The sequence below is a fragment of the Mustela lutreola genome, chromosome 10 (assembly GCF_030435805.1).
Source record: "Mustela lutreola isolate mMusLut2 chromosome 10, mMusLut2.pri, whole genome shotgun sequence".
In the NCBI taxonomy this organism is placed as follows: domain Eukaryota; kingdom Metazoa; phylum Chordata; class Mammalia; order Carnivora; family Mustelidae; genus Mustela; species Mustela lutreola.
In genome coordinates, this window is record NC_081299.1 from 65,089,035 (window position 1) to 65,112,246 (window position 23,212).

General features: G+C 35.7%; 2 protein-coding genes across 31 annotated transcripts in view; one reads left to right on the top strand and one right to left on the bottom strand.

Moving 5' to 3' along the window:
- Positions 1-17,844, top strand: part of NEXN (nexilin F-actin binding protein) — a 53,082-nt gene extending 35,238 nt beyond the window's left edge. For 5 of the 7 annotated variants that reach the window (XM_059137617.1, XM_059137622.1, XM_059137616.1 and 2 more), the window contains 6 exons: positions 2,015-2,203; positions 6,888-7,085; positions 10,046-10,267; positions 16,051-16,236; positions 16,470-16,830; positions 16,922-17,844. In XM_059137617.1, coding sequence (XP_058993600.1) covers positions 2,015-2,203; positions 6,888-7,085; positions 10,046-10,267; positions 16,051-16,236; positions 16,470-16,830; positions 16,922-16,935 — 1,170 coding nt within the window. In that variant the 3' untranslated portion in view covers positions 16,936-17,844. Of the gene's footprint in view, positions 1-2,014; positions 2,204-6,887; positions 7,086-10,045; positions 10,268-16,050; positions 16,237-16,469 lie in introns of all 7 variants that reach the window. The other 2 variants (XM_059137618.1, XM_059137623.1) reach the window with 1 other exon arrangement.
- Positions 17,845-17,882: 38 nt separating this feature from the next.
- The window catches only part of FUBP1 (far upstream element binding protein 1), a 34,879-nt gene continuing 29,549 nt past the window's right edge, over positions 17,883-23,212 (bottom strand). For 11 of the 24 annotated variants that reach the window (XM_059137605.1, XM_059137604.1, XM_059137599.1 and 8 more), the window contains 3 exons: positions 23,004-23,149; positions 20,386-20,432; positions 17,883-19,840 (listed from right to left, as the gene is read on the bottom strand). In XM_059137605.1, coding sequence (XP_058993588.1) covers positions 19,807-19,840; positions 20,386-20,432; positions 23,004-23,149 — 227 coding nt within the window. In that variant the 3' untranslated portion in view covers positions 17,883-19,806. Of the gene's footprint in view, positions 21,402-22,259; positions 22,628-23,003; positions 23,150-23,212 lie in introns of those variants that run through there. The other 13 variants (XM_059137600.1, XM_059137609.1, XM_059137614.1 and 10 more) reach the window with 10 other exon arrangements.

Genomic DNA, 23,212 nt, shown 5'->3' on the forward strand with positions numbered 1-23,212 from the left:
TGATTTTGAAACTGTACATTTTTCCTATATAAATGCATCTGTATTATTTTCTAGTTTCCCTTAATGGGACATTTTACCAAATATGCTTTAAATTTTTTCTTTTAAAGATTTTGACAGAGACAGTGAGAGAGGGAACACAGGCTGGGGGAGTGGGTGAGGGAGAAGCAGGCTTCCCACAGAGCAGGGAGCCCGATGCAGGGCTTGATCCCAGGACCCTGGGATCATGACCTGAGCAAAAGGCAGACGCTTAACAACTGAGCCACCCACGTGCCCCTATGCTTTTTAAATTTTTATTTTTATATTATAAATCATAAATATGCAAAATATTCGATGAGCCTGGTTTCTCTTTATCTTTAGTTCAGCCTTTAGTATATTTAATGACAGGGTACAGTACATGCATACTTTCAAGTATAGTTATAAATGTACACTTAGTTTTGGTCCAGTTTTGAACATAACAAAATGTTACCTATAGAATACGCAGTTTGTCATATACGGTATATCGATATATATATGTGTGTGTAAGTATAGAGTATAGTGGCTAAGAGCATACCTTCTGGATTCATGTATCTGGATTCACACTGCCTGGATTCACATGTCTACTGTTTATTAAGTGTGTAACCAGAGACAAGGTATTCAACCTCCCTATGTCTTACTTTCCTTATATGTAAAATGGTGAAAATAATTGTCTACTTCTTAAATTGTTGAGTGAGTTAATACAGAAAGCAGTTAAAGAAATGTCTAGCATCTAATAAGTGCTATAAAATGTTAACAGTTAATTATATTGATGACTATATCAATAAAAAATAAAACTGAAATAAGAAAATACTGATTCTAAATCTTATAAAAATTTTAAAAATTTTAATGGAATCTCTATAATTTTTTAAAAGTTTAGAATTTCTTCATCAGCTTTCATTAATGTTCTAAGGACTGTATCTACAAAAGTTAAATTCTATAGACATTTGTTTGAAAATGTTACTACTTTTGGGTAATTATAATGTATAATACACGTACACTTAGCTATCAGTGGTGGTCAATTTTGTCAAGAGAAAAGAGAAATATAAATTAAATCATAAACTTCAATAAATAATATTTAACTATAATTTTAACTCTAAAATCATAAAATTTGAATTTTATAAAAAATAGTACCAGGCAATCTTTTATCTGATTAGTATAAAGAAAAGTACCATAGTTCATAGTAAAATATCCATGAAAATTACAAAATGAGAACTTTATTTTACTACAGAAGAGACTCTCTGTAGGTATACTTGAAGCATAGTAAGTATACACACACATATTTTATGTTTTGTTCTGAGTTTTTTTTTTTTTTTAAGAATTTTTACTTATTTATTTGACTGAGAGAGAGCACAAGAAGAGAGAACAGCAGAGGGAGAGGGAGAAGCAGGCAGCCTGATGCGGGGCTTGATCCCAGGACTCTGGGATCATGACTTGAGCAGAAGGAAGCTGCCTAACTGACTGTGCCACTCAGTTGCCCCAGTTCTGAGAGAGTTCTAATAGAACTCTTAAATGAGCCATTAAATTTTTTCAAGCACTCCATATCTCTATTTAAAAACTTGACTTTCTTGGGTGCCTGGGTGGCTCAGTGGGTTAAAGCCTCTGCTTTTGGCTCAGGTCATGATCCCAGGGTCCTGAGATTGAGCCCCGCATCGGGCTCTCTGCTCAGCAGGGAGCCTGCTTCCTCCTCTCTCTCTGCCTGCCTCTCTGCCTACTTGTGATCTCTCTGTCTGTCAAATAAATAAATAAAATCTTTAAAAGGAAAAATAAATTGACTTTCTTGGGAACTGTTATTTAACTTGAGTACATCTTTATTTGGAATTTCTCCGAATTTGAATACTTTATCAGATAAGACATTATAAAGGAAGGGAATTTTGATCAAATGTATTAAAGGCAAGAAAATATTTTTGTGTGTGGTGGCCAATTCTGTGCCTTCTCACTGATAATTCATTCCTGCCTTTGATGAATTGCAGTTCTTAGTAATGAGTTGTTTCTTCGTTAGGTGAATGAAGAGGAGGAAAACCAAGACACAGAAAAAATTTTAAAAGAGTACCGCCCTGGTAAACTCAAACTCAGTTTTGAAGAAATAGAAAGACAGAGGAGAGAAGATGAAAAAAGGAAAGCAGAAGAAGAAGCCAGGAGGAGAATAGAGGAAGAAAAGAAGGCGTTTGCTGAAGCAAGAAGAAGCATGGTAAGATAGAATGTAACTGGAGAATGCCATTAGGATTCAGCTCTTTAAAGAGTATATTAAGATGGGGTGCCTGGCTGGCTCAATCAGTAGAGTATACAACTCATGGGGTTGTGAGTTTGAGCCCCATGTTGGGTATAGAGATTACTTTAAAATTTTAAAAATCTGGGTGCTTGGGTGGCACAGTCAGTTAAGTGTCCACCTCTTGGTTTCAGCTCCGGTTGTGATCTTGAGGTCTTGAAATCGAGCCCTGTGTCAGGTTCCACGCTCAGCACAGAGTGCTTGAGACTCCTTCTGCTCCTTCCTCCTATACAAACACACACACACACACACACACACACACTCACTCTCTCTCTCTTAAATAAACAAACCTTAAGGGGTGCCTGGGTGGGTCAGTGGGTTAACTCCTCTGCCTTCAGCTCAGGTCATGATCCCGCGGTCCTGGGGTCAAGCCCCGCATTGCGCTCTCTACTTGGCGGGGAGCCTGCTTCTCCCCGCCCTCCCCTGCCTCTCTGCCTACTTGTGATCTCTGTCTGTCAAATAAATAAATAAAATATTTTAAAAAATAAACCTTAAAAATTTTTTAATTTAAAAAGATTAAAAAATAGCGAATGTTAAGAAAAATAATTAAACTTTGGAGAATATTATTCCTGGAATCTGTCCAAAGTAGAGATAGCAAATAAGCTTTAAAGTCTCCTATGGCATTAACACCAGTCAGTTAAAGATGTTTGCTTCTCGACATGAAGTTAAGTTGCTGTGCCTGGCTTAGAGGATTGAGTATTATCTTCTTCCTCTGGGAAGGCATGTTTTCCAGAAGTAGCTAAGCAGGGAGTTTCCTACTGTACCTTTCCTTCCATTCTCTCTATTCTTTCCCTTCCCATGTTTCTTCCTTCCCTTGATCCCTCCCTCCTTGCTCCCTTTCCTTCTTTCATTTCACCTTCTATCCTCTCCAGTACATATGAAATGACCAAAGGCATTTAATCACAATTATTTAATTCTCCGAAATGCTAACCCATCAACTTCTGGGTGATTGCTACCAAACTTAATTCTGTCACAAAGTTACACACCCTATGCCACTTTAATGTTTGCAAAATGTACAGTTATCTCACAACTGTTTTCAAGCAAGTAAAGGCTGTATCTCCTTCTTGAAACATTTTTAAGTAGGCTCTACACCCAACATGGGGCTTGAACTCACAACCCAAAGATCAAGCATGGCAGGCTCTACCAATTGAAACATTTCAGTTGGTTTCAGTGATATCATGACCTGGTTTTCTTCCTTTGTCTGGGGGAGCTTCAGGCACAGATATCCACGTGCTTATTTAGCTTCATCACCCATCCTAGCTGCTCAAATCAGAAAGTTGGGAGCCTTAAAGACTTCCACCTTCTCATTCATGCCTCACATCCAGTCATTCACTAAGTCTCTCATTCATTCTACCTTCTTCTTTTTTTTTTTTTTTTAAAGATTTTATTTATTTATTTGACAGAGAGAGAGATTACAAGTAGACAGAGAGGCAGGCAGAGAGAGAGAGAGAGAGAGAGAGAGAGAGAGGCAAGCAGGCTCCCTGCTGAGCAGAGAGCCCGATGCGGGACTCGATCCCAGGACGCTGAGATCATGAACTGAGCCGAAGGCAGCGGCTTAACCCACTGAGCCACCCAGGCGCCCTTCATTCTACCTTCTAAATTACTCTAAAAATCAGTTTTCCCCTCATTTCCACTGTTGTTATCCCTTGCTTGGGTTACCTATCTCTTCCCACGTCAGTTACCTCTAGCCTCAAACCAACTCCTGTTTAACTTGCTTTCTTGCCTATTATCCACTCTTCTTTGTAAAGACAAGAGTTCTCTTTCCCACTCTCTCCTTCTCTTTCTTTCAAGTAAATGTGTTACTGGGGCTCCTGGGTGGCTCAGTTGTTAAGCGGCTGCCTTTGGCTCAGGTCATGATCCCAGAGTCCTGGGACCAAGCCCCACATCAGGCTCCCTGCTCGATAGGAAGCCTGCTTCTTCCTCTTCCGCTCCCCCTACTTGTGTTCTCTCTCTCACGGTCTCCCTGTCAAATAAATAATTAAAATCTTAAAAAAAAAAAGTATATGTGTTACTATTTTGCTTAAAAATTTTCCACTTCCCTTAAGCAAAAATCTAAAAATTTTAAATCTAAAAAAATTTTTAAACAAATTTCTTGGGGCACGTGGGTGGCTCAGGGGGTTAAGCCTCTGCCTTCAGCTCAGGTCATAGTCTCAGTGTCCTGGAATCAAGCCCCGCATCCGGCACCCTGCTCAGTGGGGAGCCTGCTTCCCCTTCTCTCTCTGCCTGCCTGTATTCTCTCTCTCTGTCAAACAAATAAATAAAACCTTAAAACAAAACAAAACAAAAAAACCAAAGCAAATTTCTTTATAATATTGCCCAAGTGTTTTTTTTTTTTCCCCTGATTCATGTCTTGATTCTTCCTTAATCAGCCATCTTTGTTCCAGACCTACGAAATTTTCCCCAATGTCTTCAAAATACTGTGCTCTCATCCAGCTCTAGACTTCATAAATGCCGAATGAAGCGTGTCCTTTTTTGCTTTCCCTGTGCTCTGCTGTCTTCTCCTCATATTTTCTGTTTCCTCTGGGAAGCCTTTCCTGAGAACACAAGTTCCAAAGACTTTCTTGTATGCATTCTTACAGCATTTAGTACTGCCCTGACATAGGACTCCTGCTTTGTTATTCTTGCTTCTCGCTGTCGTGCACACTCACGAGGCTGAGACTATTCATCAGGCATGTGGCACAAAGCATTCTAGCATAACGAATTTCCTATAAATGTTTGTGAAGTATATGAAAACTATCTTTTAAAAAAATAATTAACTTACTTACTTACTCAGTAAATGCTACCCTGACATGGCGCTTGAACTGACCACCTCAATCAAGAGTTGCATCTCTACTGACTGAGCCAGCCAGGGGCCCCTGTTTTAGTTCTTGTGTGTGTTACTAGGTAATCCTTGACTCACAAGTGATTTCTGCACAGAAACTCCACAAACATTGTGACGGTACTTAATGTTTGGAGAATTAGCAGGTTCAGAAGAGATAGACAAGTAGCTGGGAAGATCAGAGATCAAGTCCCAGGGGCAGATTTTTAGGCTGAAACTGCCATGATTCATTAGTAGAAAAAGTGCAGGGAAGGAAAACTACATTAAACCGAAACTGTAGTTTCCTAGAGATATTTCTGTTTCAGGAAAGCGAAACTTTTCTCTTCATTTATGCTGTTTTCTTATCCAGGGCCATATTTTAATTTTGTATTACAGCTCAGTTAGCTCATATATTAATAAAAAATCTTGGCAATCATATACACATTGTTTCTGAGTCAAACTTATTCTTCGGTAAAACCTGTCATATATAAAACTTGGAACAAATAAATAATTACTCTTTGCCCTTTTATTACCCTGTGTCTTCTTTAGCCACAGGGTCACAATTCAGGCCAGAGGTTTATTTTCTACTTTCAGGGGATAGAAAAACAGAATTAGGCAATTGCTTTTCATGGTAAAATGTATTCCAGTCAGCGATTTAAAAACCGAAGTTTCTATTTGCAATTTAGGGATTGCCTTTATTATAGGGAATGATAATGTAATAATAAAACTGCCATTGGGGGAGGCCTGGGTGGCTCAGTTGGTTAAGCTACTGCCTTCGGTTTGGGTCATGATCCCAGCGTCCTGGGATCAAGTCCCACATGGGCTCCCTGCTCAGGGGAGAGCCTGCTTCTTCTCCCTCTGCCTCTGCCCCTCCTCCCTGCTCATGCTCTCTCTCTGACAAATAAATAAATAAAATCTTTTAAAAAACCCTCCTGTTGGGAACTTATCATTGGGTATCAGGCACACTATCAGTGTTTGATTTTCATGACAACTCTGTGAAAAGTCATCACAGAAAGGGAAACTCACACAGGCTGGATAACCTGCCCAAGGTCACAACTTAGACATGTAATTTGGGAAATTACAAAAAGATAATCTAAATCATTATTTATAATTTTATTAGACTTTTGAAGGTTTGATGCCACTTAATATTTGTGTTGACTTTGGAAAAGTTACTTTTTAGTACCTCAGTTTCTTGTCTATAAAATGGAGGATATTAGTAATATCTACTTCATAGGATTATAGGATTAAATAAGTTAATACATGTAAAGTGCTTAAGTGTTTTACATGGCTCTGAGTAAGTATCAACTATTATTATTTAATTAACTAGACAGTAAATAAATTAGTATAAAAATTACATCATTAAGAGTGATTTTTACCTGATTATGAAAGAATCATGATGGGCTATCTAATTCATTCAGACAAAACCATGATTTAATGGAAATGCTCTATTTTAATTAGCAGAATGGAAATAAATTATAATTCAATTAAAAGTGTTCTCAGTATCAGAAAATCTTAATATCTAATTCAAATTACTCGTAGTACAAATTTAGAGGATTTGTGTTCACTGGAAAGGAAAAGAGATAGTCACCATTTCCTCTGTAACCACAAAATACCATAGTGTTTGTATTTTCTAGTAATTACTCCCTTGTTTATTGTTTTATACTTTTGAAGAGATTTAGGTCTCCAAATTTTTAGTTCGGTGTGAAGCCTTTCTACTCAAGTGATTACAGTTTCTAAAAAAAGAAAAAAAAAATTCCTCTTTAGTTTATGTAATTTTGGCAAAAGTAATGAAAGAATTATTTTAAATAGGTAGTAGATGATGACTTCCCAGAGATGTACAAAACCGTTTCTCAAGAATCTCTTACACCGGGAAAACTGGAAATTAATTTTGAAGAATTATTAAAACAAAAAATGGAAGAAGAAAAGCGACGAACAGAGGAGGAAAGGAAGCATAAGCTAGAGATGGAAAAACAGGAATTTGAACAACTGAGACAAGAAATGGGAGAGGTGAGATTTTAAGAAATACCTATATTCTCCAAATACTTATTAATATAAGTATTTTACAAGTAGTATCTTACAATAACTTTTTAAGTATTATTGTTCACATAAAGGACACTCAGCATACTGGGGCGCCTGGGTGGCTCAGTGGGGTAAGCCTCTGCCTTTGGCTCAGGTCATGATCCCAGGGTCCTGGGATTGAGCCCCGCATCAGGCTCTCTGCTCAGCGGGGAGCCTGCTTCCCCTGCTCTCTCTATCTACTCTCTGCTTACTTGTCATCTCTCTCTCTGTGTCAAATAAATAAATAAAATCTTAAAAAAAAAAAAAAGACACAGCATATTAAGCACTCGGTACAAGTTTTGGCGTAGTTATGAGCACTTTCTAGCTTGCTGTAACTCTGCTTCTTCTTTACTAGGTTAAAACATATATAATTGCATGTGACTTAGATATTACAATAGTATCTTAAATAAATATTTCTTCCTATATACTTCACAATTATGTGGTTACGTTATGATGGAGAATTTTTCCTAAAGAGCTTAATATGCCCATTTATATTTATTCTCTTTGAAATAAAACTGATTAGTCAAATAAAATTACAAGAGTACCATGGATTCTAATAGAAACATCAGTTTGCAAGTCTTTGAATGGTTTTATTTTACTAAATTAGAAGATAGAACTCTCATAAATATCTTAATACGATTTCTCTAGTATTGAAGTGAAATACATAAATATATATATAGATTGTACAGACTATATATATAAATATATATATAGACTATACAGCATCAGCTTCATGGGTATACAACTTGTGCCCCCCAGGACCTTATGCTTAGACAGGCCGTGCATATGGTTTAATGTTCTAGGGTTGCCATCTTGATTTTTAATTTAAAAATTTAAAGTAAAATTTAAAAATTAAAATTTAATTAAAATTGCAATCACCTTATCTTTGAATTTGTGTGTTGTGAAAGCTGGTTGGACAATGGAGCATGTGCTAGACTTTGAGCCATGGCGCTCTCAAACCGCCTGCTGTTCCTTGCCTCTCTGTGGTGCATTCTCAACCTTTTTCCACCTCCTAATGCTGCTAGGCCCTGTCTAAACACTTCCTTCCCACAGCGGACACCCTCCATCTGGATGGCCACTTGTGTAGGCAGAAGAGAGGAGATAGAAAAAGGGGCCAGCATTCCACTGTCACCCTCGGCCTCTCTGATTTGTGGGGGGTCTCTTGGCAGCAACATAACAGGGTCGGGGATCAGCACACAGCCCAGTGACTTGGGGTGAAACGAGTAGTGGTTGTCCCAGACTCAAACTGGCAGTGGCGCAGCATGTTTAACAGGCGATTTGGTGGGGACCTCTCTAAGTCCTGATCTAGGAACTGAATGGGATCGTATGCAGAGGTTGCAATCTCTTAGAATGTGCCTCTTATGTAATGGGTTGGGGCAGTGGGCCTGTGGGGATATTTACTTCCTTGCCCCAGACTGTAAATACTATAGATAGGTAATAATAAGAGACTATAAATAAATAAATAATAAGAGACTATAAATACTATAGATAGGTAATAATAAAATATCATGAATATGCTGTAGGAAAGTATTCCAAGGTCTAGCCTTTAAAATTCTTAAAAGAACGTAATAGCATTTATTTTATAAAGGATGGCTGAAAATGTCTAGAAAAACTTCTAAATTAGATTTATATTTGTTCAATTATTAATTTTCACCAGAATGATTTGGGAACCGTGACAGGAGGTACATAACAAATTTATTAGGTTTCTGGTATTATAGGAATTGTATGTTTTCACTCACATAGACTAAAAAAGTGAAGGTAGTATAAAGGAATGTTTTCTTTTTCCCCTTTGGCTGAACCAAGAAATTAAGCCTCATGTCATATCATCCACTGTGACCCCACCTCTGCACCTTCTTTCCCCTTCCCTGCTACCCTCTCCCCACACTTGGAATTCTAGGCCTTCTCCAGGAAAAGTATACCAGGAATAACTGCATTTTTTTTAACTACTTTATATAGTGAGATTTGGGTTTAATGTTAAGAAGAATACAAAGAACTAGTAATAAATTATGAAAAGCCAAAGGAGTTTCCAAAGGAAACCAGAATATAAAGTGTTTAAGATCAAATGGTTTAAAGAACTGGAACCCAATTTTGATGGACTCCTTTTCTGTCTTAGCAGAATATAAAACTGAGAGTAGAAGTGATAGGTATTGAATATAGGGATTTTCCCAGACGGTAGTGTAGAAAGGCTTCAGTCAGTTAATTTGAGTATTAAGAGTAATATTTAACTTAATAGATTACCATCAAAACAAAAATAGGAGGAATTTTAGGATACTCTGACTCTATATAGAGATAAAAAAAAAATTATGTCCAGCGGTTAAGTGACAAGGCAAAAGGCCAAATGGTATCAAAGTCATAACTAGAACTTGTATCTGACTCTTAGCCCACTGTTCTTACAATTATAGTTCTTCATCTTCCTCTAAACATGGATTTTCCTATGGTTCCTAGTAAAAGCTAATCTTGATATGCATGTTTTAGTTTTAGGTTATCATGAAATATTAAATGAAGTTTTGAGCCATTATTCCATAATGAAGTATTTTAAAAAGATGTTATCTAAAGTCTTAAATTTGTAGCATTACTTTTAGGAACAGGTTGTTTTAAGCTTTATTTTTGGCTTCAAACAAGAAACGAACAAATTTTGGAAGGTTTATTGTACAAACTAATTTTCTGGCATTTAGTATATAAAAATTTATTTTTTAGGGGGTGTCTGGGTGGCTCAGTGGGTTAAAACCTCTGCCTTCAGCTCAGGTTATGATCCCAGGGTCCTGGGATTGAGCCCTGCATCAGGCTCTCTGCCCAGCAGGGAGCCTGCTTCCCCCCCCTCTGTCTGCCTCTCTGCCTACTTGTGATCTCTCTTTCTCTGTCAAATAAATAAATAAAATCTTCTAAACATTTTTTAATTCTTTTTGAAGGAAGAGGAGGAACATGAAACCTTTGAATTGAGTAGAGAATATGAAGAATTAATCAAACTGAAAAGAAGTGGCTCTATTCAAGCCAAAAATCTAAAAAGCAAGTTTGAAAAGATTGGACAACTGTCTGAAAAAGAAATACAGAAAAAGATAGAAGAAGAACGAGCAAGAAGGAGAGCAATTGACCTCGAAATTAAAGAGCGAGAAGCAGAAAACTTTCATGAGGTATACTATATTTAAGAGTTACGGTATAGTAATCATGATGAGCTTAAAAGAAATGTAACATTGAAGTAAGTTTTGGCACTTAAAATTAAGCGTAAGTATATATAATAATCTGAGAACTAAATAGCAAAAGCACATTAAGATCTCAAAAGGCTTTTAAAGATTGCCTCGGTTTAGCATTGTTTCAAAATGGGTTTTATCAGAATTAAATAGCCTATATTGAACATCAAGTAGTTCACTCTGGAAAAAAGAGTTTAAAAATATTTGTGGCACAGTTGGTTAAGCGTCTGCCTTCGGCTCAGGTCATGATCCCAGGGTGCTGGCATTGAGTCCTAAGATGGGCTGCTTGCTCAGTGGGGAGCCTCTTCTTTCTCCCTCTCCCTGTTACTCCCCTTGCTTGTACTGACAAGTAAATAAAATCTTTAAAAAAATATATGTATGACACAAGTTTTAGTTTGACTCCTTAGACCAGTATACATATAGGTTAAAATAAACTCGAGAGATTATTCATACTTACTTTTTTATTTAAGGATAAGGCCGATAAATCTTAATGACCTGCTTAGTCATGCCAACAACTCAGTGGCAGAACCTAAATTAGAATTCAGAGGACATGAATTTGAAGTACCTCAAATGTTAAAAAGGCAATTACTAGATGACCCATAATGTTCCTTCCAGCCCAAGGTCTAGTTCCAGGATTATGAATATTGCTTTAAATAGGATCTGGAGAATTTTTTTCTGCCAGAATTGCCATTTTATAATACTTAACAGCATTTAACTTATGTTTTTCTAGCAATGAATTTTCATCAAATAATTCAACTAGTAAAGCAGGTGTGGGAAGTTGGGCAGTCCTTCAGAGGAGTCTGTGAGTTAGATAGAATCAAGAAATTATTGCAAATTCTTGGATCTGTAAGCAGTTCATTATTATTGAAGCAAACAGACTGTAGAGAACAGCAAAGGATAATGATGAAGATGATACAAGCACAAACAAGATGGCCATGCAAGTTCTTAGATGCCATGTTAAGGAACTTCGCTTTATTATTCATAGAAGAGATTTTTTTTTTTAAGATTTTATTTATTCACTTGACAGAGATCAAAAGTAGACAGAGGCAGGCAGAGAGGAGGAATCAGGCTCCCTGCTGAGCAGAGAGCCCCAATGCAGGGCTTGATTCCAGGACCCTGGGATCATGACCTGAGCCAAAAGCAGAGGCTTCAACCCACTGAGCCACACAGGTACCCCCATTGAAGAGATTTTTAAAATATGAAGTGATACTGTCAAATAGGCATCTTTATACATAGATCATACTTAAGCAAAAGATGGTTTTAGATTAATGCATTAAAAAATTATTTTAATGCCTACTACGTTCCAGGGACTGTTTTGGACACTGGGACTACTACACTGGTAAATAAACCTACAATCTTTGCTCATGTTGTGTTTAGAATCTAACAGGGAGGATAGGAAACAAAATAGTAAGTAAAAAGTATGCAAAAGCTATGGAAATTAACATTGTAAGGTACTATTTTGTATAGGATGGTCAGAGGCGGCTTGATGAGGATTTGAAAAAGGGATTGAATGGAGAAAATAGTATAGAATGTAGGATATGAAACTAAAATGACTTGGGGATGGTGGTGGAGATGAGAGGAAGAGGAATTAAAGTGGGTATACACAAACATAGATAATATGGGAATAGAGAGTTTGGAAGGAAAAGAAATCACAAGCTGTTTTAGACAAAAGAAGATGCTATAGAACATCTGATACTCATCAATGAAGTTGATACGCATTTTAGAAAGATTTATTTATTTTTGAGAGGCGTGGGGGAAGGGAAGAGGGAAGAGGGAGAGAAACTTCAGCAGACCCCATGCTAAGCCCAGTCCAAAGCAGCTCAGGGTCATGAGCCTGAGGATCATGACCTGAAATGAAACCGAGTTGGTCGCTTAACTGACTGCACTACCCAAGTGCCCTGAAGCTGGTATGAACCCTGTGGGACATACACTAAACCTGGAGGACTTGGGGCCTGGGCTGGTAGGAAATAATTTTGTCATTGCCAAAAGCAAATTCTATTGCTAATAGCTTCTATATTGGACCTTGTGTTGTTTTGGGTACATGAAAGTGAATATAATGTGCCTTCAAAAAAGTTCAGCCTAATGAGATGTAGGAAAATAATAATTTTAGCTTTAAGTGTTAAAATAGTAGTTATATATTTAATGTTATGGGATCAAAAAAGATGGAATCATTAATTGTATGAGAGGTTTAACAGTGCTGAGATTACATTTAAGCTGTGAGAAGGTGAATAAAACTTAGAAGCATTCTAGATTACAGGGATGAGTGCCCCTTTATAATCTTTACATGAAGATTGTAAAAACTTATCTGGGGAATGGAAATTTTGCTCAAAGGCATGATTCATAGCATAATGGGTGGTAAAGTTGGAAAAGCAGTAGCTAGCTAATACTGGGTGTTTTTAATCTTGCAGGAATTATGATCTGGGAACAATGTTAACAATTAGTTTCTGGACAGAGTAATGAAGGGCTTGTATTTTTAAAGAATCCTGGGTTCATGGAGAATGAACTAAAAGACAGGGATAAGGCATGAAGTTAGCATGCAGGGAGAAATATGGACCCAACTTTTAACCAACCTGGGTAACAGACTGCTTATGGGTAGATAGTTGCTGAGAAGCCCAACATTACCTTAAGATTACCAGGGAAACTACATGATACTACAAAGAATTTAGAAGATCTAGAAGTCGATGAATAGTTTTGGATAAAGTTTGAACTATATTTGGATAAGGTAAAGAGCATTCTGGAGCATAGGTACTGAGTTGAGGTGAGAGGCTGGAGCTATAGATTCTAACTATTATGGATAGCATTAAAATCTATCAAAATAGCGGGGTACACCTGGATGGCTCGGGTGGTTGAGCATCGGACACTTGGTTTAGGCTCAGGTCGTGATTTCAGGGTTTTGAGGTCTGCACTCATCTGGGAGTCTGCTTAAGATTCTCTCTTTACCCCTCCCCCCACTCCCTAAAATCAGTCTTTAAAAAAATAAATAGGTAGACAAAGCCATCTTCAAGGAGTTAATAGTTGGAAGGTGAATGATAAAACTGGAGAACACCAACATTTAATGGTTGGATGACCAAAAGATCGTCCATTTTTTGAGAGAAATATATCACGGAAGGTAAAGAAAAGTTCAGTCACCATGTACTTGCTCCCGTTTTTGTGTTAAAGGTAGTGAAACCTCACCAACAGTCATACCTACAGAATATTTAGGTACAATTAAAAATAGGGTAGGTGATGTATTGTTTTATTGCTATTACTGGCATAAAAAAGGATGAGAATAGGACATGGCTAACCTGTAACCCGTGACTGTGAAGGATGCTGACATTCTTCATCTCTTTAGATTAAGGGTCACTGAGATATCCTTAAAGCATTGTTTGGGCATTGAGTATAATCAAGTTCTAGAGGACTCCCTTCTCCCCATCTGGTATTATCTGGTTTCCTCTTTTAAAAATGTCCATTTCAATGTCTTCTGCTTCTATTCCAGACATCTTTCAAGGTCTACCTCATCCATATAACCTCCCCTAATCGAAGAATTTTTTTTTAAAGATTTTATTTATTTTACAGAGAGATCACAAGTAGGCAGAGAGGCAGGCAGAGAGAGGGAGAAGCAGGCTCCCCGCCAAGGAGAGAACCCGATGCGGGGCTCGATCCCAGAACCCTGGGATCATGACCTGGGCCGAAGGAAGAGGCTTAACCCACTGAGCCACCCAGGCGCCCCTAATCGAAGAATTCTATCCCAGATCCTTATAGCCCTTAATCTGTATAACTCATTTGGTATTTAAATCACTAATTGCCTTATGGTGTTTGATTTTCTAGTTTTCTAATAAGGCATACTCCAAAACTACCTCTTATGCTTGCTTTTGCAAAGTTCACTGCCCAACTGTTGCTTCCTTTGATATACTTATGGTAGAGTCAATACTCTAAGAATATACCTAGAGAACAAAGATCATCCCATTTAACATGACTCTCTGTAGATTCATTTCCCGGAAACATTTTTAACCTGGCTTTTCAAGGATTCAAGAAAGAGCAACACTTAGGAAATGAAAGACTATTCATAAACTTTCTCTCCGTTCATGAGGAACTTACTGAATTTATTTTCTAAAGGCAGGTCTGAAGTAGCTAAGTGAGTTAACAGTTATGAATCTGCACAAAATTTTTATCCTTAAATCCAGAAAGCAAGATAACTGGAAGGTCTCAGAACAGCAATTATCATACTTGCCAAAATATTATCTTGAAGATCTGATAAACAAAGGATAAAATTAACTATCATATGAACAGAAGTCCTTTTTAAACCTCAGAAAAGCCCATTGAGATAAACCTGCAGTGAACAAACTGGTATTTAACATCTTTTAGCCTTTTTCTTAATAAAAAACCATTGTAACATCATTCGTTAGCATTTAACTGTAGTCTGGCATTAGTTTATCAACAGGCATTAGGTTTATCATTTCAAACTGAAGTCACGAGTAGAATTTACCCATTAGGGCGCCTGGGTGGCTCAGTGGGTTAAGCTGCTGCCTTCGGCTCAGGTCATGATCTCAGGGTCCTGGGATCGAGTCCCACATCAGGCTCTCTGCTCGGCAGGGAGCCTGCTTCCCTCTCTCTCTCTCTGCCTGCCTCTCCATCTACTTGTGATTTCTGTCAAATAAATAAATAAAATCTTAAAAAAGAAAAAAGAATTTACCCATTAGGTGGTATCTGATGTTCTAGGATTTTCCAACATTAAAGAAAAATCTGATTCAAGAAAACAAAAACTTTCCAACTCCTCCTTTGTTATTCGTTGAAGTACAATACTTCAAACTGATGCAAAACATCCATACACCAAGATTTCTCTTATATAGACAAATTATTTTCAAGCTTGTTTCACAATGTCCTTCAGTTGGATGTGGTATCTTAAAGCACTTTCTTTAGTACTGTGAAATATAAATGGTGAGATTTCTGACAGATCCATAAAAGTCTAAGTAGATTAGAAACTATAGCTAAAGTACTTTAGAAACCCTGAATAACCCTACGCTACTAACACCTCCCTCAAAAGCCACTAGTGATCTCTTTATCACCAAATTGCTTTATAGATTCAACACTGTTTTAATAGTTGAATCTTAGATTACTCCCTTATCTCCATGGTTTATAGCTCTTACTCTAACCATCTACTTCAACTCAGTGATTTCCCCAACTTCCGGTCACTGCCTCTTTCAGTTATCTTCCCATTTATTCTACCTGCAAAAACTCCTGTCTGCCATTTGACTATCAATAAATTTTGTTGTATGAAATTCATCTCAAGGACAATTATTAGCTAAGGGTGAGGAAGGAAATGAAGTAAGAAATAGCAGAAAATGCATTTTCTGTATTACATAAGAGTGTGAAGAGTGATAGACAATCTTGTGACAAGGGAGTATTTTAACAGTTAAAAAGTATAACATCCCCACCCCTTTCTGTTAGTACTGTCAGCCAGCAAAAAGAGTTGGTTAAGCAAATAAAAACACTGGGACTCCAGTGATAATGTATAATCTTTGCACTGGGAGGAAAGGGTTGTCAGGAAACTTATTCAAATAAAACTTCATCTTTTCCAAATTAGGGGATAGTGAAAATCTTTACATCCAAGCATAGCACAAATATGTAAACCAAACATGGCTAATTATTTTGTTCCTGTAAATGACAACTTCATTAACTATTAATGTTTAGCTCTTGTTGGTTTCTAGAAAACAAGCAATTCTTATTCTTGGCCCCCTTTCATAAAGGAGGAAGATGTTGATGTCAAGCCTGCAAAAAAAAGTGAGGCCCCATTTACTCATAAAGTGAATATGAAAGCTAGATTTGAACAGATGGCTAAGGCAAGAGAAGAAGAAGAACAAAGAAGAATTGAAGAGCAAAAGTTATTACGGATGCAGTTTGAACAAAAGGAAATTGACGCAGCACTACAAAAGGTATCAGGCTTACATAATCTTTATTTTTCAAATATGCTCTTAGAATTTTCTGGGATTAAAAGTAATTTAATAGCTTTCAAGTCAATGGAATGTTTTGTAAAGTACACATTGGAGTAGGCATAGTTTCATGGTCTTTGGGAAGCAAAAACCCATTTACACATGAAATTCTATTACTAAAACATTACTGAAATGCTACTTTAAATGCCAACTTGAATGCACTTATTTTAATATAGAAAAGAGAAGACGAAGAGGAAGAAGACGGTGGTAGCATCATGAATGGTTCCACTATTGAGGATGAGGAGCAAACAAGATCGGGAGCTCCGTGGTTCAAGAAGCCTCTAAAAAACACCTCGGTTGTAGACAGTGAGCCAGTTAGGTTTACTGTTAAAGTAACAGGAGAACCCAAACCAGAAATTACATGGTGGTTTGAAGGAGAAATACTGCAGGATGGAGAAGACTACCAATATATTGAAAGAGGAGAAACTTACTGCCTTTATTTACCAGAAACTTTCCCAGAAGATGAAGGAGAATATATGTGTAAAGCAGTCAACAACAAAGGCTCTGCAGCTAGTACCTGTATTCTTACAATTGAAAGTAAGAATTAATCACTTAATCTAGAATTTTTATTCTATTTAATTATTTTTTTCCTTTAAAAAAAAATCACTTTTCTTCTTCTCTTTTTTAGCGGACGACTACTAGCTCCCCTTCCCTCTCCCTGGAACTTTCTTTCTCCCCCTCCTCCCCCTTTCTTACTACATCATGTTTTCTGTGGCGGGGCCAAAATGGAAACCAGAAGTGCCACTATGTTGACTTTTTATTCCTTTTCATAATAGTCTTCAAAACACAAGCTCATCTAAAGAATACTTTCTTCCTTTCCAAATCATCACCAGATTCATCACCTTATTAAATGCAGAAGTTAATTTGTATCTAATGGGGCAAAGTGGAAATTTTACTCAATTATTCTAAGTTTACAGTAATAATATTTTAAAAATTATATTATTTTGCATGAAAGAATGTCTTTTATGAGCTATTTATACCTAAAGTTAGTCCGAAATAACAGAGACTTAATGTATTTGTAACCCATCAATTTGAGTTTTCCTTAATACATCATTCCCTTGCTGTAGTTTCAAAGTCTTTCTGAAGCAGATAAGGGGAAGGAGTACCATTCCTTTCAAGGGAAAGAGGGAGCATGGAGAACAAAACTAAGACTTTCAAGAAACAATTGTCAGAGAGAATTTAATGGAAACCACTACCTATATAGAGTTCTGAGTGTTGAGAACAAATATTAACATGTACTTTTCAAATGTGTGTAATACATATTCAAGCTTACAAAGCAAATTTATGTTGTTACCTTGCCTGACAAACTATATTTTAGTGAGAGAACTTTGTATCAGTAGTTTATGCAGGAGAAAACACTTTTAACATATGGACAGTTTCAAGATCTAAGAGGGAAAAAAAATGGCAGTCTTCAATTTTAAAATCTGTTCTTTGAGTCTGTAAATAATTAACTACCATGTTCTATTACCAAGTTGTTTTATATTTTAGTTTTCTGGAAGACAATTTTATTTTACAATGTAAACTCAATAAAGTAACTTCTGTATTAAAAAAGAGTCTTTCAATATTTTAGAAAAGAAACAAAACACTCCTTTATAATATTGATCAATGTACATTTATTTTTTTTATTGAGGAAACCATAATCAATACAAAATTACAGCAATCATGTGCCCTTTTACATACAATGTCATTAAAGCAAACTCTAAACCACAGTTTGTAAAGTATTCAATTTACCTCAAGTCCAAGCTGCATCTCCCTAAGACACTGTTCCCATCACAGTAGCCATTTTAAGCCAATCTTCTTTTTACACACGGGTAGTTTCTGTAGAGAACACTTTTCTCAGGACGAAAATGCATCGAGCATGCATAAGAAAAAATATATATATATGCGCAAATACATTTCAGAGTTTCTATATGGCTATCATTGAAGAAAATAAAACCTTGGGATTTGCTTCTTAAAAGCACCAGTTTAAAAAAATCCCTCAGAAATTTATACTGTGGCAAGAAAACTCAAGTGACTAAACAAAAAATAAGGTTATTTTCAGAGTCAAAATTATCTTTAGGTATTGTTAAAATACATTTTAAAATGAGGCAGAATTTTCAGAAAATAAAAAGACATCCTCATTGATCATTTCTACATCCTTATTCTAGACAACAGATGCCTGCAGATAGAGCTGGTTCTCCTGGCAGAGTATTCAAACAAATGTTATCACTTCTGCATATATTCCTATTTCCCTCTTAAGGTACTCTGCTACTCCTACCCAAACACACCCTTATGAATTAACTACCAAGGTGCTTGACTAAGGAAATATTTTATAATGTTTATAAACAACTAGTATTAAATCTCTAGTTTTAGTATTAAAACCATTTTCATTAATTAAAAGTAAAAGTATACTTTTCATTTCTGAAAGAAACATGAAACCATAAGAATTCTACGTTTCTCCACACTAAAATATCTTTTAAAAACGAAACACATTGTCAAGTTTTTAAGTGCTAAGTAAAATAAATCAGTTCAATTTCAATCTAAACATTGTTTCTACTACTCCTAACATCCATTGCATTCAAGTCAACTGGCTCACCTTTTCTGCTTTCCATTTATTTCATGGTTAAGATTAGCGCCATTTAAAAAAAATGCAGTATCAGTGAAGGCTTATGGTAATGAATAAAAAAACTATTGAGATAGAAACAATGCCCCCAAATCTATTAGCATTCATCTATATTTTATAAAAATGCAAACTACGACTAACCAAAACTTGACAGGCTCTTTAGTTTCAAAGAGCTCCTTTATATTACCATTCTTAACATACCTATCATCTATTAAAACAATACATACACACACATAAATGTGGTGCAGTAACTACATAACTTACAAAATTTAACAGTTCATGGAACATTTAAGATCAAGCGAATAGCACTTTAAAATGAAAAGTGATCAAAAGCAGGTACATTACACCCTATACCATATTATGTATGGGAATACATTTCATATTTTTCAATTATGATTTGCCAATTTTACCTTCTACATTGAGCCCTTCTATGGTCCATGCTCATCGGCTCACCAATGGCATACACTCAAAGGATTCCTCTTTATGGGTAACTATCTCAGGACCTGATTTTATGAGCTATGATTTGGTGCTTGCAGCATCTTCAGCACTGTGTGTGAAAATGAAGGCAGTATTTTTGAATATTTTTCTTTGTTGCAGAGATAAGCAGGAGTTTTTAAAAGGATCAGCACATTTTAGAAACTGAATAAACAAAACTGATATGATGCTGCTTTAAATACATTCATCTTAACTCAAAATATGTACCAGTTAAAATCATTTATAAGAACACAAACATTTTAAACTGGCAAAAATTAAAATAAATGCAGCGTCAGTTATTAAAATATTATAAATCAGAAAAATACTGGTTGCTATACAGATTATGAAAGGTTATTTGCTATACAGTTAACATTTCACTGATGCACATGCCTTAACAAAAACATACTGCCAGTATTCCTTATAAATTTTTCCTTTTTTCAGTGTATATAAAACTTATGAAAACTGAATTGCCTAAAAAAAAAAAAAAAGTCATATAATAAAACTCTGACCCATAATGTCCTTACTGAATTATTATACTTCAAGAATAAGACAAAAAGAAAGACTCCATAGCTTTGGAGGGCAAAGAAAATGTCCTGTCAATCAGAAAAAGACTGTGAAGGCTGTTGAAGTTTCTAATCAAGTGATTTCCTAAATCTAGAAAACTATGTAATTGCTTTCTTAATTTTAACAATCCTTCTATAGTTGGGAAAAGATTACAAAAGGTTTGGATGTAGTTCAATTACAGCAGCAATCTACTCATCTTTTTTTTTTTCATTAAAACCAAAAAAAAACCAAAAACAAAACCACAAAAAAACCCCAAAAACCATTACCCAGAAATGTAAACAGTTGTTTGAACAACTTACAGACTTTCCACTGAAATGGTAGCATAAATAACAAAATACATTTTGGGGAAGCAGTAGCAGATTGCTTTTGAATTACACAACCACAAAAACCTCACAGGGACAACATTAATGTACTGAAATATTTATTTATATATGTCCTTAGGTTGTGCTTACCTGTTGCTTTTTGCAGCAGAACCTAAGGTGGAAGGTCTGGGAAGGCACTGTGAAGTATAAATAATTGCACTGTTTGCAATTAATAAAGATTTTAAACCTTAAATGAATCAAAATCAACAGCCTCCAATTTGTGAGTTATGAAACTGAATCCAACTGAACTATTTCTTCAGTTTAATTAATAAATGCACCACTTTCCTAAAAGGTCATCTATAAAACAGTATCATGCAAAATACTGAAATTGTTCATGTCAATAACCCTACTCTTAAAAATAACACATAACTAACTCCTTTACTATTAAACTTGAAACTAGAACTACATATCCGTATCTAAATAAGGGCAAGGGAAGTCACTCCAGGTTCTATGAAACAATCAAAAACATTTCAAAATATCTATAATGAACTGAACTGCTATCTTCTACCCTGTAAGTAATCTCAACATTTATGTCCTTGTACATCTCTCTTAATATTCAGAACTGGTGCTCCCCACCAATGAAAGAATTAATATATACTTATGAAATGGTGTTAAACTGCTACATTGCTTAATATTTGCAAACTGAAAACCACTTCTGTCTGATACATTTCAAGTCTTTCATATTAATATAGAAGATATGCATACTGTACACTGAAAAACAATATTTTTAGGAGCACCAATGAGTAATACTATTCAATTTTAATGATCAGTTTTCTTTAGCTATAGCTAAAGCATATCAAAAATACTTACCCATTAAGCTCACTTAAAAAAAAAATACAGACCTATGTATTATTCTATGTTAAATTAAGAAGCAGTTATGGTTTTCCAAGATATCAGCACTGTATTCCAACATAATATTCACACAAAGTATGGCATTTACATTATGTGGAACATTGACAAAAAGATACTGTTGCAGTTCATCAATTTGTCATTCTGATGTACTTACAGTGCAATGCTCCTTGAAGGAACACAATCAAGGATGATACACAGCACAGTCCTCCTCACCCCTACAGAGCTAGTTCTATACTGGCTGGATCAAACCTGCACTTCAACAGACAATGGCAAGACAGACTGTATTTGCATGTAGTCTAATATATTAATATGCAAAGAGCCAACAAATATGCAAAGAGTAAACAATGGATTTCAACAAAATAGCAGAACTTCAGCATGAGTGTTATAGAGTAATAAAGTGATTTCAAGTACATAAAAAATCAAGTTGATTCAATGATTGGACTTGTGCATTTACAAAACAAAGCTTATCTATACTGCAAAAAGAAAAAAAAAAAGGAAAAAGCTTGAACATTTCCATACCCCAATAATGTTTCAATGGCAGATGCACTGTAGCTATACTTTTTGCATACTATTCACTTTTCTATCCTAAATTTAAAAAGAAACACACTAATATTGTATACATTGAAAGTTTCTTTACATGAAAAAACTTCTTATTCGACTACTCATACTCACTATCCGAAAACTGTTTAAAATTAGTTATGCTGAAACAGTCTTGGAAATCAAGTAATTATTAAATTAAGAACAGAAAGGTTAACTGTTATAGCAGCAGTACAGATCTGAAACAGTGGTCATGTATAAAAGGAAATTTCACTGTTAATTCAATGGAAGTATGCCAAAAGATCATTGTACACACATGCAGGTTTTAATCAAACAGAAGGAAAAAAAAATGAAGATATCAGGATTACTTGTGCTGAAACAGCCAAATACAATAAATGGAAAAGATCCTCCAATCTACTACTATACTGCAAGGGGGAAAAAACATGCCAGTGTTTAAAAACTCAATTAATATTTCATGGGGAAAGCTTATATATTTGTGTATATGTATCTTAATTTATCATTGCTAAGAAATTATGAATCCTTTAAATACCCACATATCCAACTTACCGACACAGGAGGTTTCATATCATTTATTGTAAAGCACAAAACAGGCATTTTAAAAGTGAAAGTATACATTGAAAAAGTACATTTATATCACAAAGCATTGACCACATAATAGTTGCAAATACATTTGCTGGAATGTGTACATCTACACTAAATACTAAAAACAAACCAATTTTCATTTCTACACAGAAATATTAACCTCCTATCAGTAGTGATAGATATTTTGTACATTTTCAAAAAAAAAAAAAAAAAAACACTATTTTAAACCAAAAACAAATTAAGATCTTCATCAAGTCGTCTGCATCCATATATTTAACAAAGGTTTTTTTCCCCCACACAATGAAGCAAATACTGTATTGTCCACTTCTTATTATTGGCCCTGTGCAGAAGAGATACATAAGAAATACACAAAAAGTTAAAGAAAATCCTTTAAATGGAGCTAACTCAGGAGTGAATCCTTTAAGAAAGAAAAACTGGTTAATATAAATGGTGGTGGCTTCTTGCATGATTTGCAAATCCCTGGGGGAAAAAAATTTATTTTTAAAATCAAAGGCATTATAGAAATATTCAGCACTCAGATGCCAGAAAGCATTTATAAAAAACAAACAAAAACCCAAACAATACACCAAGGTACTTCATTTAGTTATGCTATGCCAGATAAAAATTAAAAAGGCAAACATAATCCCAGACAAAACAGTAAACATGCAGAAAACATGATTGGATCAGAAATCAATACATTAGCAAGTTTAGTATACCTGAGGTGCTGGAGGATGCTGTGGCATTCCCTGGGGACTTGTCTGGGCATAGTAGGCTGCTTGTTGTCTATAGTACTCAGCCCAGGCTGCACTATAATCTGGCTGACCACCTGGTGGAGCACCAGTAGGAGCAGGAACCGCTTGACCTTTGAGAAAACAGAACAACTTTGTTGCTGTAACCACAATTAAAAGCCCAAAAGAATCTCATT